We start from the raw sequence: 27,595 nt of genomic DNA, 5'->3' as shown, positions 1-27,595 counted from the left end.
GACAGCCTTGGGAGAGTATACCCCGGCTCTGTCCCAAACGGCATCCACCTCCTTATATAGTGCACTCATCTTGACCAGAGCCTTATGGGTGCACTACATGGAAAATAGGGTGCCGTTTGGGACGCAACTCTGACCCTCCCTTAAGGACCCTATTAAGGCCCTATTACCGTAAGTCGGCTTTCATCCTTCTGGTCCGTTGCCAGCTCGTAGCACAGCTCATTACTTTATCACAATAACTGGACCACTTTGGCACCACCGTTGCTGTATGGGACTGTGTGTGTGTGGAGCGTGGTACTGGAAGTGCCCAGTCCAAGGAAAAACACAGCAGTGGTAGCCTAAAGAGAGTAAATGTAACAGTAAGCAGAGGGTTGACAAGTTACTTTTTATTAGCTTTTCCTTGTACAGTAGTTCACAGTAAAACACTCACACAGACATATTGCGGTGAACTGAAAACACATTCCCACACAGTAGCCTTCTCCGTCAAGGAGAGGTGGACGACTCTCCTGTTTGAAAACTACTGGGGGTGCAGGGTTTTGTTCTAGCTCTGCTCTAACACATCTGATTTGACAGTTAATCAGCAGGATTCAGCTACTCTCATCAAAAGAGTGGCTTGTTGAATCGGGTGTGTTAGAGCAGGTTCAGAGCAAAATCCTGGATACCCATTAGTTCTCCAGGACGAGGGTCGATCAACACTGGTATAAGTGGTGTTACCTGACAATAGAGAACGTCTCAAATGTTGAAAAACTGTATTTTAATTATTTTCCGTTGTATTTCACCAATTAATATTATGTCTGAACAGCTATTGGTCACATGTTCCATTCTTACAATGACAGTAGCTAGGTTTCCATCCAATTGGCGACAGATTTTCATACGAATATTCTAAAATATGCATAAAGAAAATATGCAAATTTTCCCATCTGTGGTGTTTCCACCAAACGCACTTGTTGCAGATAAAAATCTGTACATGATGACACACAATATTAACACTCTCTCACAAACAAACCCACACACCAGCAGTGCATATCTCCTAACACACAAACTCTCTCTCTAGAGGCCGAACCACTCTGTGACCCCTCCCCTGCGAAGGTCCGGTTTCTGCCTCTGTTTCTCATCCTCCATGAACTTCTCCTGCATCTCCTCCACCGAGCCCTCGGCTGACTTCACATCCTTCTCGGTGAAGATGTCAGGGAACTCAAATGTCTGCTGCTGCACCTGGAGACACAGAGGGAGAGGGTTAGACTGGCAACTCGCCACCAACCCCTTTTCCCCTAAGCCCTTGGTCTCTACTCACTTAGCCGACAAGACAGGGCCCATGAGGTGTTACACACAAATGTTTGCGTGCTATAGACTGTAGACAGACTTTCTCCAACTCCTTTCTCTATCACCAAAGCTATCGCTTATCTCTCCCTCACAGACAGTCTCTCTCTCTCCCAGACACAGACAGTCTCTCTCTCTCTCCAAGACAGACAGTCTCTCTCTCCCAGACACAGACAGTCTCTCTCTCCCAGACAGTTTCTCTCCCAGACAGTCTCTCTCACAGACATTCTCTCTCTCTCTCCCAGACACAGACAGTCTCTCTCTCCCAGACACAGACAGTCTCTCTCTCCCAGACAGTTTTTCTCACAGACAGTCTCTCTCTCTCTCTCTGACAGACTCTCTCTCTCACAGACAGTCTCTCTCTCACAGACAGTCTCTCTCTCACAGACAGTCTCTCTCTCACAGACAGTCTCTCTCTCACACAGACAGTCTCTCTCTCACACAGACAGTCTCTCTCTCACACAGACAGTCTCTCTCTCACACAGTCTCTCTCTCACACAGACAGCCTCTCTCTCACACAGACAGCCTCTCTCTCACACAGACAGAACGACAGTCTCTCTCCCACAGACAGAACGACAGTCTCTCTCTCTCCCAGACACAGACAGTCTCTCTCTCCCAGACACAGACAGTCTCTCTCTCTCCCAGACAGAGTCTCTCTCTCTCCCAGACAGACAGTCTCTCTCTCTCTCCCAAACAGACAGTCTCTCTCTCTCCCAGACAGAGTCTCTCTCTCTCTCCCAGACAGAGTCTCTCTCTCTCCCAGACAGAGTCTCTCTCTCTCCCAGACAGACTCTCTCTCTCTCCCAGACAGACTCTCTCTCTCTCCCAGACAGACTCTCGCTCTCTCCCAGACACAGACAGTCTCTCTCTCTCCCAGACAGTCTCTCTCTCTCTCCCAGACACAGGCAGTCTCTCTCTCTCCCAGACACAGACAGTCTCTCTCTCTCTCCCAGACACAGGCAGTCTCTCTCTCTCCCAGACACAGACAGTCTCTCTCTCTCCCAGACACAGGCAGTCTCTCTCTCTCCCAGACACAGGCAGTCTCTCTCTCTCCCACACAGACAGTCTCTCTCTCTCTCCCACACACAGACAGTCTCTCTCTCTCCCAGACAGACAGTCTCTCTCTCCCAGACACAGATAGTCTCTCTCTCTCTCCCAGACAGTCTCTCTCTCTCTCCCAGACAGTTTCTCACAAACAGTCTCTCTCACAGGCAGTCTCTCTCTCTCCCAGACACAGGCAGTCTCTCTCTCTCCCAGACACAGACAGTCTCTCTCTCTCCCAGACACAGGCAGTCTCTCTCTCTCCCAGACACAAACAGTCTCTCTCTCTCCCACACAAACAGTCTCTCTCTCTCCCACACACAAACAGTCTCTCTCTCTCCCAGACACAGACAGTCTCTCTCTCTCCCAGACACAGACAGTCTCTCTCTCCCATACACAGACAGTCTCTGTCTCTCTCTCTGACAGACTCTCTCGCTCTCTCTCTCTCTGACAGACTCTCTCTCTCTGACAGACTCTCTCTCTCTGACAGACTCTCTCTCTCTGACAGACTCTCACTCTCAGACAGACTCTCTCTCTCAGACAGACTCTCTCTCTCAGACAGACTCTCTCTCTCAGACAGACTCTCTCTCTCAGACAGACTCTCTCTCGCAGACAGTCTCTCTCTCGCAGACAGTCTCTCTCTCGCAGACAGTCTCTCTCTCACAGACAGTCTCTCTCTCACAGACAGTCTCTCTCTCACAGACAGTCTCTCTCTCACAGACAGTCTCTCTCTCACAGACAGTCTCTCTCTCACAGACAGTCTCTCTCTCACAGACAGTCTCTCTCTCACAGACAGTCTCTCTCTCACAGACAGTCTCTCTCTCACAGACAGTCTCTCTCTCACAGACAGTCTCTCTCTCACAGACAGTCTCTCTCTCACAGACAGTCTCTCTCTCACAGACAGTCTCTCTCTCACAGACAGTCAATTCAATTCGCTTTATTGGCATGACGTAACAATGTACATATTGCCATATTTACAATATTAACAGTAAATAACAGTAACAACAATAACCAAGGGTCAAAATAACCACACATTGAACAGTAACAATAAGCATACAGTAGGTGAAGGTTGATTGGTCTGTCAGACACTGTCCCTCATCTTATGACAGGCAGCAATGTAGTGCGCTGCCAACCCACAGCTCTCTGCGTCCTCCCCCAACAGGACCGGTAGCCTATCCTCATCAAAGAGGTCTTTGAAACCTTGAATAAGGGTTTCAAATTTGGGAAAATGACACTCTCTAATTGTTTTATATTTTGTCAGGAAATGCAGCTCCGTCTCAGGTTCTGCTGTTGTGCAGTGGTTGCACAGCCTTTCCTCTACAGGGAGCCAGGTTTTCCTGTGTCTACCCTTCTCAATGGCAAGGCTGTGCTCACTGAGTCTGTACTTTGTCAAGGTTTTGATCAGTAACCATGGTCAAATAGTTAGCCATGGTGTACTGTCGATTTAGGGCCAGATAGCACTGCATTTTGCTTTATGCTTGTGTTTACCAATAAGAGTGAGTGAGTGAGTGAGTGAGTGAGTGAGTGAGTGAGTCAATCAGTCAGTCAGTCAGTCAGTCAGTCAGTCAGTCAGTCAGTCTACATATTTCAAATTCTTTGTATTGAATTATAATTTTGGGAAAGAAATATTCTCTTAGGTCTGAGTATTTGTCACAGTGTAATAGGAAATGTAGCTCTGTCTCTACCTCTCCCCTGGAGCAGAGTGAGCACAGCCTGTCCTCTCTGGGCAGCCAGGTTTGTCTGTGACGACCGGTGTCTATAGCCAGACTGTTCTCACTGAGTCTGTACCTAGTCAATGTTTTCCTCAGTTTTCTATCAGTCACAGTGGTCAGATAGTCTGCCACCATGTACTGTCTGTTTAGAGCCAAATAGCATTGAAGTTCACTTTGATTTTTTTGTTCTGTCTTTCCAATAGGTGATATATTTTAGTTTTGTGATGATTTGGTTGGGCCAGATTTTCAGAGTGCTGTCCTGAGGCTCTATGGGGTTGGTTTGGGTTGGTGAACTGAGCCTCAGAACCAGCTGGCTGGGGGGAATCTTCTCTTGTTTCATCTCTTGACATTGTAGAACTGTGTGATGGAATGTTATGGGGTCACTTGTTTTTAGATGGTTGTAAAATTTGATGGCTCTTTTTTCTATTGGAATGAGGAGGGGGTATTGGCCCAATTCTGCTCTACATGTGTTATTTGGAGTTTTTCTTTGCACTTGGAACACAGTCTTGCAAAACTCAGCATGCAGTATTTCGATTGGATGTTTGTCCCATTTGGTAAATTCATTATTAGAGATTGGACCCCATACTACACTACCATATAGAGCAATTGGTTCTAGAACTGATTTAAAAAAAAAATTGAGCCAGATTCTAATTGGAATTTCGATTTTGATGTTCCTTTTAATGGCATAGAATGCTCTACGTGCTTTGTCTCTCAGGTCATTCAACACCAATGTGAAAGCTACCTGTGTTGCTGATATTTAGTCCTAGATATGTGTAGTTTTTGGTGTGCAAATAGAATTTATATTTGTCATCCTTATTTCTGGACCTTTTATGGAATATCATTATATTTGTTTGTTTTTTAGGTTAACGGTCAGAGCCCAGGTCTGACAGAACCTGTGGTTAACGGTCAGAGCCCAGGTCTGACAGAACCTGTGGTTAACGGTCAGAGCCCAGGTCTGACAGAACCTGTGGTTAACGGTCAGAGCCCAGGTCTGACAGAACCTGTGGTTAACGGTCAGAGCCCAGGTCTGACAGAACCTGTGGTTAACGGTCAGAGCCCAGGTCTGACAGAACCTGTGGTTAACGGTCAGAGCCCAGGTCTGACAGAACCTGTGGTTAACGGTCAGAGCCCAGGTCTGACAGAACCTGTGGTTAACGGTCAGAGCCCAGGTCTGACAGAACCTGTGGTTAACGGTCAGAGCCCAGGTCTGACAGAACCTGTGGTTAACGGTCAGAGCCCGAGGTCTGACAGAACCTGTGGTTAACGGTCAGAGCCCAGGTCTGACAGAACCTGTGAAGATGATCTTGGGTGCTGCTGTAACCCTCTTTAGTGGGAGACAGCAGCACCAGGTCATCTGCGTACAGCAGACACTTGATTTCAATGTTGTGTAAGGTGAAACCAGGTGCTGCCGATTCTTCTAATGTTTTTGCCAATTCATTAATGTAGATGTTAAAGAGTGTTGGACTTATTGGGCAGCCCTGTTTCAGTCCCCGTCCCTGAGAGAAGTCTGTTTGCTTGTTGCCAATTTTAACCGTACATTTGTTTTAGTGTACATTGATTTAATAAAATCATATGTTTCCCCCCCCCTATAGCACTTTCTATTAGTTTATAAAAAAATACCTTTGTGCCAAATTAAATCAAATACTTTCTTGAAATCTACAAAACACGAGTAGATTTTGCCTTTGTTTTGGTTTACTTGTTGATCAATTAGAGTGTGGAGGGTGTAAATGTGGTCTGTTGAAACAATCATTTTTTAGAAATCCAATCTGCCTTCTGCTCAGGACGTTGTGTTCGTCAAGAAAATGATGTAGTCTGTATTTATAATACTGCAGAGAATTTCCCCCTAGTTAAAGCAAATTCCTCTATAATGATTTGGCTCAAATTTGTCTCCATTTTTATAGATTGGTGTGATCAATCCCTGGTTCCAAATATCAGGGGAAATACCTGCAGTGAGGATAATGTTGAAGAGCTTGAATTTGTGGTCTGTATATTTGATCATTTCATTTAAAATATCATCAGCACCACAGGCCTTTTTGGGTTAGAGAGTGCATAGTTTTTCCAATAATTCTTCTTCTGTAATTGGGGTATCCACAGGATTCTGATAGTCTTTGACTGCTGATTCAAGGATCTGTCATTTTTCTTGTATATCTTTTTGTTCTGGGCTGTTTGTTATATTGCTGTAGAGGTTTGCAAAGTGATTTCTCCACATATCCCCATTTTGGAAAGCCAATTCCTCATGATGAGGTTTTGTTTCATTTATTCCAATTCTCCCAGAAGTGGTTTGATTCTATGGATTCCTCAATTCCATCCAGCGATATCTAATGTGCTGTTCCTTTTTTGTCCTTAGGGTGTGTTTTGTATTGCTTCAGACAGCCTCCCTCTCACACACACACACACACAGCCTCCCCTCTCACTCACACACACACACACACACACACACACAGCCTCCCTCTCACACACACACACACACACACACAGCCTCCCTCTCACACACACACACACACACACACAGCCTCCCTCTCACACACCACACACACAGCCTCCTCTCCACACACACACACACACACACACACACAGCCTCCCTCTCACACACACACACACACACACACACAGCCTCCCTCTCACACACACACACACACACACAGCCTCCCTCTCACACACACACACACACACACAGCCTCCCTCTCACACACACACACACACACAGCCTCCCTCTCACGCACACACACACACACACACACACACACACACACACACACACACACACACACACAGCCTCCCTCTCACACACACACACACACACACACACACAGACTCCCTCTCACACACACCACACACAGCCTCCCTCTCACACACACACACACACACACACAGCCTCCCTCTCACACACACACACACACAGCCTCCCTCTCACACACACACACACAGCCTCCCTCTCACACACACACACACACAGCCTCCCTCTCACACACACACACACACAGCCTCCCTCTCACACACACACACACAGCCTCCCTCTCACACACACACAGCCTCCCTCTCACACACACACAGCCTCCCTCTCACACACACAGCCTCCCTCTCACACACACACACACAGCCTCCCTCTCACACACAGCCTCCCTCTCACACACACACACACACAGCCTCCCTCTCACACACACACACACACACAGCCTCCCTCTCACACACACACACACAGCCTCCCTCTCACACACACACACACACACACAGCCTCCCTCTCACACACACACACACACAGCCTCCCTCTCACACACACACACAGCCTCCCTCTCACACACACACAGCCTCCCTCTCACACACACACAGCCTCCCTCTCACACACACAGCCTCCCTCTCACACACAACACACACAGCCTCCCTCTCACACACAGCCTCCCTCTCACACACACACACACACAGCCTCCCTCTCACACACACACACACACACAGCCTCCCTCTCACACACACACACCCTCCCTCTCACACACACACACACACACACACACACACACAGCCTCCCTCTCACACACACACACACACACACACACACAGCCTCCCTCTCACACACACACACACACACACACAGCCTCCCTCTCACACACACACACACACACACACACACACACACAGCCTCCCTCTCACACACACACACACAGCCTCCCTCTCACACACACACACAGCCTCCCTCACACACACACACAGCCTCCCTCACACACACACACAGCCTCCCTCACACACACACACACACACACACAGCCTCCCTCTCACACACACACACACACACCACACAGCCTCCCTCTCACACACACACACACACACAGCCTCCCTCTCACACACACACACACACACACACAGCCCTCCCTCTCACACACACCACACAGCCTCCCTCTCACACACACAACACACAGCCTCCCTCTCACACCACACACCACACAACAGCCTCCCTCTCACACACACACACACAGCCTCCCTCTCACACACACACAGCCCTCTCTCACACACACACACACAGCCTCCCTCTCACACACACACACACACACACACAGCCTCCCTCTCAACACACACACAGCCTCCCTCTCAACACACACACAGTCTCTCTCACACACACCACACAGTCTCCAGTCTCCCTCACACACACACACAGTCTCCCTCTCACACACACACAGTCTCCCTCTCACACACACACAGTCTCCCTCTCACACACAGTCTCCCTCTCACACACACACACACAGCCTCCCTCTCACACACACACACACACACGTCTCTCCCTCCACAACACACACACAGTCTCCCTCTCACACACACACAGTCTCCCTCTCACACACACACAGTCTCCCTCTCACACACAGTCTCCCTCTCACACACACACACACACACAGTCTCCCTCTCACACACACACAGTCTCCCTCTCACACACACACAGTCTCCCTCTCACTCACACACACAGTCTCCCTCTCTCACATACACACACACACAGTCTCCCTCTCTCACATACACACACACACAGTCCCCCTCACACACACACAGTCCCCCTCTCACACACACACAGTCCCCCTCTCACACACACACAGTCCCCCTCTCACACAGTCTCCCTCTCTCTCTCAGGGGCAGAGGAGGTTATATATTATTTAGTTGGTACGCTACACCAGCCCATCTCTGGTCCAGGATGCATTAGGCTGCAGGGCAGTCTGTTACATCTGTTACAGCTTAAAGTATCTAGCTTACCACACCTGCCTGCCTGTGTGCCTGCAGTTAGGGCTGGGCAATATGACATATGTTTGTATTGCTTCAGACAGTCTCTCTCTCTCTCTCTGACAGTCTCTCTCACTCACACACGCATACACACCCACACAGCCTCCCTCTCTCACACACACACACACAGCCTCCCTCACACACACAGCCTCCTTCTCTCTCACACACACACACACACACACAGCCTCCTTCTCACACACACACACACACAGCCTCCTTCTCACACACACACACACACAGCCTCCTTCTCACACACACACACAGCCTCCTTCTCACACACACACACAGCCTCCTTCTCACACACACACACACACACACACACACACACACACACACACACAGCCTCCCCTCTCACACTCACACAGCCTCCCCTCTCTCACACACACACACACACACAGCCTCCCTCTCACACACACACAGCCTCCCTCTCTCACACACACCCTCCCTCTCTCACACACACAGCCTCCCTCTCACACACACACAGCCTCCCTCTCACACACACACAGCCTCCCTCTCACACACACACACACACACACACACACACAGCCTCCCTCTCACACACACACAGCCTCCCTCTCACACACAGCCTCCCTCACACACACACACACAGCCTCCCTCTCACACACACACACACACAGCCTCCCTCTCACACACACACAGCCTCCCTCACACACACACACACAGCCTCCCTCTCACACACCACACACACCACAGCCTCCCTCTCACACCAACACACACACACACACAGCCCCTCCCTCTCACACACACACACACACAGCCTCCCTCTCACACACACACACACCACACCACACAGCCTCCCTCTCTCTCACACCCACACACACCACACACACACACACAGCCTCCCTCTAACACACACACAACACAGTCTCCTCTCCCTCTCACACACACAGTCTCTCCCTCTCACACCCACACAGTCTCCCTCTCACACACACCACAGTCCCCTCTCACACACACACCCACGTCTCCCTCTCACACACACACAGCCTCCCTCTCACACACACACAGCCTCCCTCTCACACACACACAGCCTCCCTCTCACACACACTCACACACACACACAGCCTCCCTCTCACACACACTCACACACAGTCTCCCTCTCTCACACACACACAGTCTCCCTCTCACACACACACACAGTCTCCCTCTCACACACACACACACAGTCTCCTCTCATCACACACACACACAGTCTCCCTCTCACACACACACACAGTCTCCCTCTCACACACACACACACAGTCTCCCTCTCTCACACACACACAGTCTCCCTCTCACACACACACACAGTCTCCCTCTCACACACACACACAGTCTCCCTCTCACACACACAGTCTCCCTCTCACACACACACAGTCTCCCTCTCACACAACACAGTCTCCCTCTCACACACACACAGTCTCCCTCTCACACACACACAGTCTCCCTCTCACACACACACACACACCACACACACACACACAGTCTCCCTCTCACACACACACACACACACACACACACACACACACACACCAGTCTCCCTCTCACACACACCACACAGTCCTCCCCTTCACTCACACACAACAGTCTCCCTCTCTCACACACACACACACACACAGTCTCCCTCTCACACACACACAGTCCCCCTCTCACACACACACAGTCCCCCTCTCACACAGTCTCCCTCTCTCTCTCAGGGGCAGAGGAGGTTATATATTATTTAGTTGGTACGCTACACCAGCCCATCTCTGGTCCAGGATGCATTAGGCTGCAGGCTCTGTTACATTACTCTGTTACAGCTTAAGTATCTAGCTTACCACACACTGCCTCCTGGTGCCTGCAGTTAGGGCTGGGCAATATGCAATATGTTTGTATTGCTTCAGACAGTCTCTCTCTCTCTCTGACAGTCTCTCTCACTCACACACGCATACACACCCACACAGCCTCCCTCTCACACACACACACACAGCCTCCTTCTCACACACACACACACACAGCCTCCTTCTCACACACACACACACAGCCTCCCTCTCACACACACACACACACAACAGCCCCCTCTCACACACTCACACACCTCCCTCTCTCACACACACACACAGCCTCCCTCTCACACACACACACACAAAGCCTCCCTCTCACACACACACAGCCTCCCTCTCACACTCACAGCCTCCCTCTCACACTCACAGCCTCCCTCTCACACTCACAGCCTCCCTCTCACACTCACAGCCTCCCTCTCACACTCACAGCCTCCCTCTCACACTCACAGCCTCCCTCTCACACTCACAGCCTCCCTCTCACACTCACGCCTCCTCTCACACACACAGCTCCCTCTCACACTCACAGCCTCCCTCTCACAGCCTCCTCTCTCACACACACACACACACACACACACACACACAGCCTCCCTCTCTCACACACACACACACACACACACCCTCCCTATCACAACACAACCACACACACACACAACACACACACCCACACACACACACACACAGCCTCCCTCTCTCACACACACACACACACACACCCTCCCTCTCACACACACACACCAACACACACACACACACACACCAAGCCTCCCTCTCACACACAACACACACACACACACACCTCCTTCTCACACACACCACACACAGCCTCCCTCTCACACACACACACACACACAAGCCTCCCTCTCACACACACACACACACACAGCCTCCCTCTCACACACACACACACAGCCTCCCTCTCACACACACACACACACACCACAGCCTCCCTCTCACACACACACACACAGCCTCCCTCTCACACACACACACAGCCTCCCTCTCACACACACACACGCCTCCCTCTCACACACACACAGCCTCCCTCTCACACACACACAGCCTCCCTCTCACACACACACACAGCCTCCCTCTCACACACACAGCCTCCCTCTCACACACACACACACCAGCCTCCCTCTCACACCACACACACCACAGCCTCCCTCTCCACACACACACACCTCCCTCTCACACACACACACACACACACCCTCCCTCTCACACACACACACACACACACACCACAGCCTCCCTCTCACACACACACACACACACACACCCACAGCCTCCCTCTCACACACACCCACACACACACAGCCTCCCTCTCACCACACACACACACAGCCTCCCTCTCACACACACACACAGCCTCCCTCACACACACACACACAGCCTCCCTCTCACACACACACACACACACAGCCTCCCTCTCACACACACACACACACAGCCTCCCTCTCACACACACACACACACAGCCTCCCTCTCACACACACACACACAGCCTCCCTCTCACACACACACACAGTCTCCCTCTCACACACACACACAGTCTCTCTCAACACACACACACAGTCTCCCCTCTCACACACACACACAGTCTCCCTCTCACACACACACAGTCTCCCTCTCACACACACACAGTCTCCCTCTCACACCAGCTCTCTCCCTCTCACACCACAGTCTCCCTCTCACACACACAACACACACAGTCTCTCTCCTCTCACACACACAGTCTCCCTTCCACACACACACACACAGTCTCCCTCTCACACACACACAGTCTCCCTCTCACTCACACACACACAGTCTCCCTCTCTCACATACACACACACCAGTCTCCCTCTCACACACACACAGTCCCCCTCTCACACACACACAGTCCCCCCCTCTCACACACACACAGTCCCCCTCTCACACAGTCTCTCTCTCTCTCTCAGGGGCAGAGGAGGTTATATATTATTTAGTTGGTACGCTACACCAGCCCATCTCTCTCTGGTCCAGGATGCATTAGGCTGCAGGGCAGTCTGTTACATCTGTTACAGCTTAAAGTATCTAGCTTACCACACCTGCCTGCCTGTGTGCCTGCAGTTAGGGCTGGGCAATATGCAATATGTTTGTATTGCTTCAGACAGTCTCTCTCTCTCTCTCTCGACATCCGCTCTCTCACTCACACACGCATACACACCCACACAGCCTCCCTCTCACACACACACACACACACCTCTTTCTCACACACACACACACACAGCCTCCTTCTCACACACACACACACACACCACACACACACACACACACACACACACACAGCCCCCTCTCACACACACACACACACACACACCGCCTCCCTCTCACACACTCACACAGCCTCCCTCTCTCACACACACACACACACAGCTCCCTCTCACACACACCACACACACACACAGCCTCCCTCTCACACACACACACCCTCCCTCTCACACTCACAGCCTCCCTCTCTCACACACACACACACACACACACACACACACACACACACACACCACAACACACACACCACACACACACAGCCTCCCTCTCTCACACACACCCTCCCTATCACACACACACCACACACACAGCCTCCCTCTCACACACACAACACACACACACAGCCTCCTCTCACACACACACACACAGCCTCCCTCTCACACACACACACACACAGCCTCCCTCTCACAGACACACACCTCACACACACCCTCCTCCCTCTCACACACACTCACACACAGTCTCCCTCTCTCACACACACACAGTCTCCCTCTCACACAACACACACAGTCTCCCTCTCACACACACACACAGTCCTCCCTCTCACACACACACACACAGTCTCCCTCTCTCACACACACACAGCCTCCCTCTCACACACACAGCCTCCCTCTCACACACACACAGCCTCCCTCTCACACACACACAGCCTCCCTCTCACACACACACACAGCCTCCCTCTCACACACACACACCACACCACACAGCCTCCCTCTCACACACACACACACACACCAGCCTCCCTCTCACACACAGCCTCCCTCTCACACACACACACACCACCTCCCTCCTCACACACACACACACAGCCTCCCTCTCACACACCACACACACACCTCCCTCTCACACACACACACAGCCTCCCTCTCACACACACACACAGCCTCCCTCTCACACACACACACACACACACCTCAGCCTCCCTCTCACACACACACACACACAACAGCCTCCCTCTCACACACACACACCACACACACCACAGCCTCCCTCTCACACACACACACACACACACACAGCCTCCTCTCACACACACACACACACACACACAGCCTCCCTCTAACACACACACACACAGCATCCCTCTCACCACACACAGTCTCCCTCTCACACACACACACAGTCTCCTCTCACACACACACAGTCTCCCTCTCACACACACACAGTCTCCCTCTCACACACACACACCTCCCTCTCACACACACACAGCCTCCCTCTCACACACACACAGCCTCCCTCCCTCCACACACACACAGCCTCCCTCACACACACTCACACACACACACACAGCCTCCCTCTCACCACACTCACACAGTCTCCCTCTCTCACACACACACACAGTCTCCCTCTCACACACACACACAGTCTCCCTCTCACACACACACAGTCTCCCTCTCACACACACACACACAGTCTCCCTCTCTCCACACACACAGTCTCCTCTCACACACACACACAGTCTCCCTCTCACACACATACACACAGTCTCCCTCTCACACACAGTCTCCCTCTCACACACCACAGTCTCCCTCTCACACACACACAGTCTCCCTCTCACACCACACACCCACACACACACACACACACAGTCTCCCTCTCACACAACACACACACACACACACCCACACCACACACACACACACACACACACACAGTCTCCCTCTCACACACACACACAACAGTCTCCCTCTCACTCACACACACAGTCTCCCTCTCTCACACACACACACACACCAGTCTCCCTCTCACACACACACAGTCCCCCCTCTCACACACACACAGTCCCCTCTCACACACACACACAGTCCCCCTCTCACACACACACAGTCCCCCTCTCACACAGTCTCCCTCTCTCTCTCAGGGGCAGAGGAGGTTATATATTATTAGTTGGTACGCTACACCAGCCCATCTCTGGTCCAGGATGCATTAGGCTGCAGGGCAGTCTGTTACATCTGTTACAGCTTAAAGTATCTAGCTTACCACACACTGCCTGCCTGGTGCCTGCAGTTAGGCTGGGCAATATGCAATATGTTTGTATTGCTTCAGACAGTCTCTCTCTCTCTCTGACAGTCTCTCTCACTCACACACACGCATACACACCACACACAGCCTCCCCTCACACACACACAAACAGCCTCCTTCTCACCACACACACACACCACACACACACACAGCCTCCTCCTCACACACACAACACACCTCCCTCTCACACACACTCACACAGCCTCCCTCTCTCACCACACACACACAGCCTCCCTCTCACACACACACACACAGCCTCCCTCTCACACACACACACCGCCTCCCTCTCACACTCACAGCCTCCCTCTCACACTCACAGCCTCCCTCTCACACTCACAGCCTCCCTCTCACACTCACAGCCTCCCTCTCACACTCACAGCCTCCCTCTCTCACACTCACAGCCTCCCTCTCTCACACACACACACACACACACACACACACACACACACACACACACACACACACACACACACACAAACACACACACACAGCCTCCCTCTCTCACACACACACACACACAACACCCTCCCTATCACACACACACACACACACACACACACACACACACACACACACACACAGCCTCCCTCTCTCACACAACACACACACAGCCTCCCCTCTCACACACACACACACACAGCCTCCCTCTCACAGACAGCCTCCCTCTCACCCACACACAAAAACAGCCTTCCTCTCACACACACACACAGCCTCCTCTCACACACACACACACACACACACAGCCTCCCTCTCACACACACACACACACAGCCTCCCTCTCACACACACACACACCACAGCCTCCCTCTCACACACACACACACAGCTCCCTCTCACACACACACACCACACAGCCTCCCTCTCACACACACACACACACACAACAGCCTCCCTCACACACACAGCCTCCCTCTCACACACACAGCCTCCCTCTCACACACACAGCCTCCCTCTCTCACACACACACACAGCCTCCCTCTCACACACACACACAGACACACAGCTTCCCTCTCACACACACACACAGCCTCCCTCACACACACAGCCTCCCTCTCACACACACACACAGCCTCCCTCTCTCACACACACACACAGTCTCCCTCTCTCACACACACACACAGTCTCCCTCTCACACACACACAGTCTCCATCTCACACACACAGTCTCCCTCTCACACACACACAGCCTCCCTCTCACACACACACACAGCCTCCCTCTCACACACACACACAGCCTCCCTCTCACACACCACACAGCCTCCCTCTCACAACACACACACACACACCAGCCTCCTCTCACACACACACACACGCAGCCTCCCTCTCACACACAGAGCCTCCCTCTCACACACACACACACACACACACACACAGCCTCCCTCTCACACACACAGTCTCCCTCTCACACACACACAGTCTCCCTCTCACACACAGCCTCCCTCTCACACACACACAGTCTCCCTCTCACACACACACAGTCTCCCTCTCACACACACACAGTCTCCCTCTCACACACACACAGTCTCCCTCTCACACACACACAGTCTCCCTCTCACACACACACAGTCTCCCTCTCACACACACACAGTCTCCCTCTCACACACACACACACACACAGTCTCCCTCTCACACACACACACACACAGTCCCCTTCTCACACACACACAGTCCCCCTCTCACACAGTCTCCCTCTCACACACACACACAGTCTCCCTCTCACACACACACAGTCCCCCTCTCACACACACACAGTCCCCCTCTCACACAGTCTCCCTCTCTCTCTCAGGGGCAGAGGAGGTTATATATTATTTAGTTGGTACGCTACACCAGCCCATCTCTGGTCCAGGATGCATTAGGCTGCAGGGCAGTCTGTTACAGCTTAAAGTATCTAGCTTACCACACCTGCCTGCCTGTGTGCCTGCAGTTAGGGCTGGGCAATATGCAATATGTTTGTATTGCTTCAGACAGTCTCTCTCTCTCTCTGACAGTCTCTCTCACTCACACACGCATACACATCCACACAGCCTCCCTCTCACACACACACACACACACACACACTCCCTCTCACACACAGCCTCCTTCTCACACACACACACACAGCCTCCTTCTCACACACACACACACACACACACACACACACACACACACACACCCTCCCTCTCACACACTCACACAGCCTCCCTCTCTCACACACACACACAGCCTCCCTCTCACACACACACAGCCTCCCTCTCACACTCACAGCCTCCCTCTCACACTCACAGCCTCCCTCTCACACACACAACACAAACAACACACACACCGAGCCTCCCTCACCACACACACACCACACACCCTCCCTATCACACACACACACACACACACACAGCCTCCCTCTCACACACACACACACACAGCCTCCCTCTCACAACACACACACACACACAGCCTCCCTCTCACACACAGCCTCCCTCTCACACACACACACACAGCCTCCCTCTACCACACAACACACACAAAGCCTCCCTCTCAAACACACCCACACACACACAGCCTCCCTCTCACACACACAGCCTCCCTCTCAAACACACCCACACACAGCCTCCCTCTCACACACACACACACAAAGCCTCCCTCTCACACAACACACACACACAGCCTCCCTCTCACACACACACACAGAGCCTCCCTCTCACACACACACACAGAGCCTCCCTCTCACACACACACAGCCTCCCTCTCACACAGCCTCCCTCTCACACACAGCCTCCCTCTCACTCACACACACACAGCCTCCCTCTCACACACACACACAGCCTCCCTCTCACACACACACAGCCTCCCTCTCTCACACACACACACACACACACACACACAGCCTCCCTCACACACACAGCCTCCCTCTCACACACACAGCCTCCCTCTCACACACACACACACAGACACACAGCCTCCCTCTCACACACACACACAGCCTCCCTCTCACACACAGCCTCCCTCTCACACACAGCCTCCTCTCACACACAGCCTCCCTCTCACACACAGCCTCCCTCTCACACACAGCCTCCCTCTCACACACAGCCTCCCTCTCACACACAGCCTCCCTCTCACACACAGCCTCCCTCTCACACACAGCCTCCCTCTCACACACACACACACACACACACACACACACACACACACACACACACACACACACACACACACACACACACACACACACAGCCTCCCTCTCTCACACACACACACAGTCTCCCTCTCACACACACACAGTCTCCATCTCACACACACACAGTCTCCATCTCACACACACAGTCTCCCTCTCACACACACACAGCCTCCCTCTCACACACACACAGCCTCCCTCTCACACACACAGCCTCCCTCTCACACACACAGCCTCCCTCACACACACACAGCCTCCCTCACACACACACAGCCTCCCTCTCACACACACACAGCCTCCCTCTCACACACACACACAGCCTCCCTCTCACACACACACACAGCCTCCCTCTCACACACACACACACACACACACACAGCCTCCCTCTCACACACACACACACGCAGCCTCCCTCTCACACACAGAGCCTCCCTCTCACACACAGACACACACACAGCCTCCCTCTCTCACACACACAGTCTCCCTCTCACACACACACAGTCTCCATCTCACACACACAGTCTCCCTCTCACACACACAGTCTCCCTCTCACACACACAGTCTCCCTCTCACACACACAGTCTCCCTCTCACACACACACAGTCTCCATCTCACACACACAGCCTCCCTCTCACACACACAGCCTCCCTCTCACACACACAGCCTCCCTCTCACACACACACAGTCTCCCTCTCACACACTGCCTCCCTCTCACACACACACAGCCTCCCTCTCACACAGCCTCCCTCTCACACACACACAGTCTCCCTCTCACACACACACAGTCTCCCTCTCACACACACACACAGTCTCCCTCTCACACACACACACAGTCTCCCTCTCACACACAGTCTCCCTCTCACACACACAGTCTCCCTCTCACACAAACACACACAGTCTCCCTCTCACACAAACACACACACAGTCTCCCTCTCACACACACACACACACACACAGTCTCCCTCTCTCACACACACAGTCTCCCTCTCACACACACACAGTCTCCCTCTCACACACACACAGTCTCCCTCTCACACACACAGTCTCCCTCTCACACACACACACAGTCTCCCTCTCACACACACACAGTCTCCCTCTCACACACACACAGTCTCCCTCTCACACACACACACAGCCTCCCTCTCACACACACACACAGCCTCCCTCTCACACACACACACAGCCTCCCTCTCACACACACACACAGCCTCCCTCTCACACACACACACACAGTCTCCCTCTCACACACACACACAGTCTCCCTCTCACACGCAGTCTCCCTCTCACACACACACACACACAGTCTCCCTCTCACACACACAGTCTTCCTCTCACACACACACACAGTCTCCCTCTCACACACACAGTCTCCCTCTCTCACACACACACAGTCTCCCTCTCACACACACACACACAGTCTCCCTCTCACACACATACAGTCTCCCTCTCACACACACACACAGTCTCCCTCTCACACACACACAGTCTCCCTCTCACACACACACACACAGTCTTTCTCTCACACACACACAGTCTCCCTCTCACACACACAGTCTCCCTCTCACACACACACAGTCTCCCTCTCACACACACACAGTCTCCCTCTCACACACACACAGTCTCCCTCTCACACACACACAGTCTCCTCTCACACACACACAGTCTCCCTCTCACCACACACACAGTCTCCCTCTCACACACACACAGTCTCCCTCTCACACACACACAGTCTCCCTCTCACACACACACAGTCTCCCTCTCACACACACACAGTCTCCCTCTCACACACACACAGTCTCCCTCTCACACACACACAGTCTCCCTCTCACACACACACAGTCTCCCTCTCACACACACACAGTCTCCCTCTCACACACACACAGTCTCCCTCTCACACACAAACAGTCTCCCTCTCACACACACACAGTCTCCCTCTCACACACACACAGTCTCCCTCTCACACACACACAGTCTCCCTCTCACACACACAGCCTCCCTCTCACACACACACACACACACACACACACAGCCTCCCTCTCACACACACACACACACACAGTCTCCCTCTCACACACACACACAGTCTCCCTCTCACACACACAGTCTCCCTCTCTCACACACACACAGTCTCCCTCTCTCACACACACACAGTCTCCCTCTCACACACACACACAGTCTCCCTCTCACACACATACAGTCTCCCTCTCACACACACACACAGTCTCCCTCTCACACACACACAGTCTCCCTCTCACACACACACACAGTCTTTCTCTCACACACACACAGTCTCCCTCTCACACACACACAGTCTCCCTCTCACACACACACAGTCTCCCTCTCACACACACACAGTCTCCCTCTCACACACACACAGTCTCCCTCTCACACACACACAGTCTCCCTCTCACACACACAGTCTCCCTCACACACACACACAGTCTCCCTCACACACACACAGTCTCCCTCACACACACACACAGTCTCCCTCACACACACACACAGTCTCCCTCACACACACACACAGTCTCCCTCACACACAGTCTCCCTCACACATAGTCTCCCTCACACACAGTCTCCCTCCCTCACACACACACACACACACACAGCCTCCCTCTCACACACACACAGTCTCCCTCACACACACACAGTCTCCCTCACACACACACAGTCTCCCTCACACACACACAGTATCCCTCTCTCACACACACACACACAGTCTCCCTCACACACACACACACACAGTCTCCCTCACACACACACAGTCTCCCTCACACACACACAGTCTCCCTCTCACACACACACACACACAGTCTCCCTCACACACACACAGTCCCCCTCTCACTCTCAGGGGCAGAGGAGGCTATATATTATTTAGTTGGTACGCTACACCAGCCCATCTCTGGTCCAGGATGCATTAGGCTGCAGGGCAGTCTGTTACATCTGTTACAGCTTAAAGTATCTAGCTTACCACACCTGCCTGCCTGTGTGCCTGCAGTTAGGGCTGGGCAATATGCAATATGTTTGTATTGCTTCAGACAGTCTCTCTCTGTCTCTGACAGTCTCTCTCACTCACACACGCATACACACCCACACAGCCTCCCTCTCTCTCACACACACACACACACACACAGCCTCCCTCTCACACAGACACACACAGCCTCCTTCTCACACACACACAGCCTCCCTCTCACACACACACACACAGCCTCCCTCTCACACACACACACAGCCTCCCTCTCACACACACACAGCCTCCCTCTCACACACACACAGCCTCCCTCTCACACACACACAGCCTCCCTCTCACACACACACAGCCTCCCTCTCACACACACACACAGCCTCCCTCCCTCTCACACACACACAGCCTCCCTCTCACACACACACAGCCTCCCTCTCACACACACACAGCCTCCCTCTCACACACACACAGCCTCCCTCTCACACACACACAGTCTCCCTCTCACACACACACACAGTCTCCCTCTCACACACACACACAGTCTCCCTCTCACACACACACACAGTCTCCCTCTCACACACACACACACACACAGCCTCCCTCTCACACACACACACAGCCTCCCTCTCACACACACACACACACACAGCCTCCCTCTCACACACACACACAGCCTCCCTCTCACACACACACACACAGCCTCCCTCTCACACACACACACAGCCTCCCTCACACACACACACAGTCTACCTCTCACACACAGTCTCCCTCTCACACACACACAGTCCCCCTCTCACACACACACAGTCTCCCTCTCACACACACACACAGCCTCCCTCTCACACACACACACACACAGCCTCCCTCTCACACATACAGTCTCCCTCTCACACACACACAGTCTCCCTCTCACACACACACACAGCCTCCCTCTCACACACACACACAACACAGCCTCCCTCTCACACATACAGTCTCCCTCTCACACACACACACAGTCTCCCTCTCACACACACAGTCTCCCTCTCACACACACAGCCTCCCTCCCTCCACACACACACAGCCTCCCTCCCTCTCACACACACACAGCCTCCCTCCCCTCTCACACACACACAGCTCTCCCTCTCACACATACACAGCCTCCCTCTCACACACACAGCTCCCTCTCTCACCACACCACACACAGTCTCCCTCTCACACACAGCCTCCCTCTCACAACACAGCCTCCCTCTCACACACACACACAGCCTCCCTCTCACACACCACACAGCCTCCTCTCACACACACACACAGCCTCCCTCACACACACACACAGCCTCCCTCACACACACACACAGCCTCCCTCTCACACACACACAGCCTCCCTCTCACACACACACACAGCCTCCCTCTCACACACACACACACACAGCCTCCCTCTCACACACACACACAGGCCTCCCTCTCACACACACACAGCCTCCCTCTCACACACACACAGCCTCCCTCTCACACACACACACACACACACACACAGCTCCCTCTCACACACACACACACAGCCTCCCATCTCACAACACACACACAGCCTCCCTACACACACACACACACACAGCCTCCCTCACACACACACACACACAGCCTCCCCTCTCACACACCACACACACACAGCCTCCCTCCACACACACACACCACAGCCTCCCTCTCACACCACACAGTCTCCCTCTCACACACACAGTCTCCCTCTCACACACACAGTCTCCCTCTCACACACCACAGTCTCCCTCTCACACACACACAGTCCCCCTCTCACACACACACAGTCTCCCTCTCACACACACACACAGCCTCCCCTCTCACACACACACACACAGCCTCCCTCACACCACCACAACACAGTCTCCCTCTCACACACACACACACCAGTCCCATCTCACCACACACACACACGCTCCCTCTCACACACCAGCCTCCCTCTCACACACACACACAAGCCTCCCTCTCACACACACACACAAGCCTCCCTCTCACACACACACACAGCCTCCCTCTCACACACACACAGCCTCCCTCTCACACACACACACAGCCTCCCTCTCACACACACACAGCCTCCCTCTCACACACACACACAGCCTCCCTCACAACACACACACAGCCTCCCTCTCACACACACAGGCCTCCCCTCACACACACCACACAGCCTCCCTCTCACACACACACACCACAGCCCTCCCTCTTACACACACACACACACAGCCTCCCTCTCACACACACACACACAGCCTCCCTCTCACACACACACACAGCCTCCCTCACACACACACACACACAGCCTCCCTCACACACACACACACACACAGCCTCCCTCACTCACACACAGTCTCCCTCTCACACACAGTCTCCCTCTCACACACAGTCTCCCTCTCACACCACAGTCGCCCTCTCACACCACAGTCTCCCTCTCACACACCACAGCCTCCCTCTCACACACACACAGCCTCCCTCTCACACACACACACAGCCTCCCTCTCACACACACACAGCCTCCCTCCTCACACAGCCTCCCTCTCACACACACACAGCCTCCCTCTCACACACACACACAGCCTCCCTCTCACACACACACACAGCCTCCCTCTCACACACACACAGCCTCCCTCTCACACACACACACAGCCTCCCTCACCACACACCACACAGTCTCCCTCTCACACACACACACAGTCTCCCTCTCACACACACACACAGTCTCCCTCTCACACACAGTCTCCCTCTCACACACCAGCCTCCCTCTCACACACACACACAGCCTCCCTCTCACACACACACACAGCCTCCCTCTCACACACACACACAGCCTCCCTCTCACACACACACACAGCCTCCCTCTCACACACACACACAGCCTCCCTCTCACACACACACACAGCCTCCCTCTCACACACACACACAGCCTCCCCTCTCACACACACACACAGCCTCCCCTCTCACACACACACAGCCTCCCTCTCACACACACACACAGCCTCCCTCTCACACACACACACACAGCCTCCCTCTCACACACACCACACACAGCCTCCCTCTCACACACACACACACAGCCTCCCTCTCACACACACACACACAGCCTCCCTCTCACACAACACACACAGCCTCCCTCTCACACACACACACAGCCTCCCTCACACACACACACAGCCTCCCTCACTCACACACAGTCTCCCTCCACACACAGTCTCCCTCTCACACACAGTCTCCCTCTCACACACAGTCTCCCTCTCACACACAGTCTCCCTCTCACACACAGTCTCCCTCTCACACACAGTCCTCCCTCTCACACACAGTCTCCCTCTCACACACAGTCTCCCTCTCACACACACAGTCTCCCTCTCACACACACACAGTCTCCCTCTCACACACACACAGTCTCCCTCTCACACACACACAGTCTCCCTCTCCACACACACACAGTCTCCCTCTCACACACACACAGTCTCCCTCTCACACACACACAGTCTCCCTCTCACACACACACAGTCTCCCTCTCACACACACACCGTCTCCCTCTCAACACACACAGTCTCCCTCTCACACACACACAGTCTCCCTCTCACACACACACCAGTCTCCCTCTCACACACACACACAGTCTCCCTCTCACACATACAGTCTCCCTCTCACACACACACATTCTCCCTCACACACAGCCTCCCTCTCACACACACACACACAGCCTCCCTCTCACACACACACACACACACAAACAGCCTCCCTCTCACACACACACACACACAGCCTCCCTCTCACACACACACAGCCTCCCTCTCACACACACACACAGCCTCCCTCTCACACACACAGTCCCCCTCTCACACACACACACACACAGCCTCCCTCTCACACACACACACAGCCTCCCTCCCTCCCTCTCACACACACACACACACACACACACACACACACACAGCCTCCCTCCCTCTCTCACACACACACACACAGCCTCCCTCCCTCTCACACACACACACAGCCTCCCTCCCTCTCACACACACACAGCCTCCTCTCACACACACACAGCCTCCCTCTCACACACACACAGCCTCCCTCTCACACATACACAGCCTCCCTCTCACACACACACACAGTCTCCCTCTCACACACACACACAGTCTCCCTCTCACACACACACACAGTCTCCCTCTCACACACAGCCTCCCTCTCACACACAGCCTCCCTCTCACACACACACACAGCCTCCCTCTCACACACACACACAGCCTCCCTCTCACACACACACACAGCCTCCCTCTCACACACACACACAGCCTCCCTCTCACACACACGCAGCCTCCCTCTCACACACACACACACACAGCCTCCCTCTCACACACACACACAGCCTCCCTCTCACACACACACACAGCCTCCCTCTCACACACACAGCCTCCCTCTCACACACACACACACAGCCTCCCTCTCACACACACACACACAGCCTCCCTCTCACACACACACACACAGCCTCCCTCTCACACACACACACACAGCCTCCCTCTCACACACACACACAGCCTCCCTCACACACACACACACACACAGCCTCCCTCACACACACACACACACACAGCCTCCCTCACTCACACACAGTCTCCCTCTCACACACAGTCTCCCTCTCACACACAGTCTCCCTCTCACACAGTCTCCCTCTCACACACACACAGCCTCCCTCTCACACACACACAGCCTCCCTCTCACACACACACACAGCCTCCCTCTCACACACACACAGCCTCCCTCTCACACAGCCTCCCTCTCACACACACACAGCCTCCCTCTCACACACACACACAGCCTCCCTCTCACACACACACAGCCTCCCTCTCACACACAAACAGCCTCCCTCTCACACACACACACAGCCTCCCTCACACACACACACACAGTCTCCCTCTCACACACACACACAGTCTCCCTCTCACACACACACACAGTCTCCCTCTCACACACAGTCTCCCTCTCACACACAGCCTCCCTCTCACACACACACACAGCCTCCCTCTCACACACACACACAGCCTCCCTCTCACACACACACACAGCCTCCCTCTCACACACACACACAGCCTCCCTCTCACACACACACACAGCCTCCCTCTCACACACACACACAGCCTCCCTCTCACACACACACACAGCCTCCCTCTCACACACACACACAGCCTCCCTCTCACACACACACACAGCCTCCCTCTCACACACACACAGCCTCCCTCTCACACACACACACAGCCTCCCTCTCACACACACACACACAGCCTCCCTCTCACACACACACACACAGCCTCCCTCTCACACACACACACACAGCCTCCCTCTCACACACACACACACAGCCTCCCTCTCACACACACACACAGCCTCCCTCTCACACACACACACAGCCTCCCTCACACACACACACACACAGCCTCCCTCACTCACACACAGTCTCCCTCTCACACACAGTCTCCCTCTCACACACAGTCTCCCTCTCACACACAGTCTCCCTCTCACACACAGTCTCCCTCTCACACACAGTCTCCCTCTCACACACAGTCTCCCTCTCACACACACAGTCTCCCTCTCACACACACACAGTCTCCCTCTCACACACACACAGTCTCCCTCTCACACACACACAGTCTCCCTCTCACACACACACAGTCTCCCTCTCACACACACACAGTCTCCCTCTCACACACACACAGTCTCCCTCTCACACACACACAGTCTCCCTCTCACACACACACCGTCTCCCTCTCACACACACACAGTCTCCCTCTCACACACACACAGTCTCCCTCTCACACACACACAGTCTCCCTCTCACACACACACACAGTCTCCCTCTCACACATACAGTCTCCCTCTCACACACACACATTCTCCCTCACACACAGCCTCCCTCTCACACACACACACACAGCCTCCCTCTCACACACACACACACACACAAACAGCCTCCCTCTCACACACACACACACACAGCCTCCCTCTCACACACACACAGCCTCCCTCTCACACACACACACAGCCTCCCTCTCACACACACACACAGCCTCCCTCTCACACACACAGTCCCCCTCTCACACACACACACACACAGCCTCCCTCTCACACACACACACAGCCTCCCTCACACACACAGCCTCCCTCTCACACACACACACACAGCCTCCCTCTCACACACACACAGTCTCCCTCTCACACACACACATTCTCCCTCACACACAGCCTCCCTCTCACACACACACACACAGCCTCCCTCTCACACACACACACACACAAACAGCCTCCCTCTCACACACACACACACACAGCCTCCCTCTCACACACACACACAGCCTCCCTCTCACACACACACACAGCCTCCCTCTCACACACACACACAGCCTCCCTCTCACACACACACAGCCTCCCTCTCACACACACACAGCCTCCCTCTCACACACACAGTCCCCCTCTCACACACACACACACACAGCCTCCCTCTCACACACACACAC

The 27,595-nt window shown here is 53.5% G+C and overlaps 1 protein-coding gene across 1 annotated transcript in view; it reads right to left on the bottom strand.

Annotated features, from left to right (window-relative positions):
* Window positions 1–366: 366 nt before the first annotated feature.
* The window catches only part of mrpl23 (mitochondrial ribosomal protein L23), a 144,602-nt gene continuing 117,373 nt past the window's right edge, over window positions 367–27,595 (bottom strand). Inside the window, exon 5 of the mRNA XM_020456135.2 lies at window positions 367–1,212. Coding sequence (XP_020311724.1) covers window positions 1,048–1,212 — 165 coding nt within the window. The 3' untranslated portion in view covers window positions 367–1,047. The remainder of the gene's footprint in view (window positions 1,213–27,595) is intronic.

The sequence above is a fragment of the Oncorhynchus kisutch genome, linkage group LG22, assembly GCF_002021735.2.
Source record: "Oncorhynchus kisutch isolate 150728-3 linkage group LG22, Okis_V2, whole genome shotgun sequence".
Lineage (NCBI taxonomy): Eukaryota > Metazoa > Chordata > Actinopteri > Salmoniformes > Salmonidae > Oncorhynchus > Oncorhynchus kisutch.
This window is presented reverse-complemented; position numbering and strand designations above follow the sequence as displayed.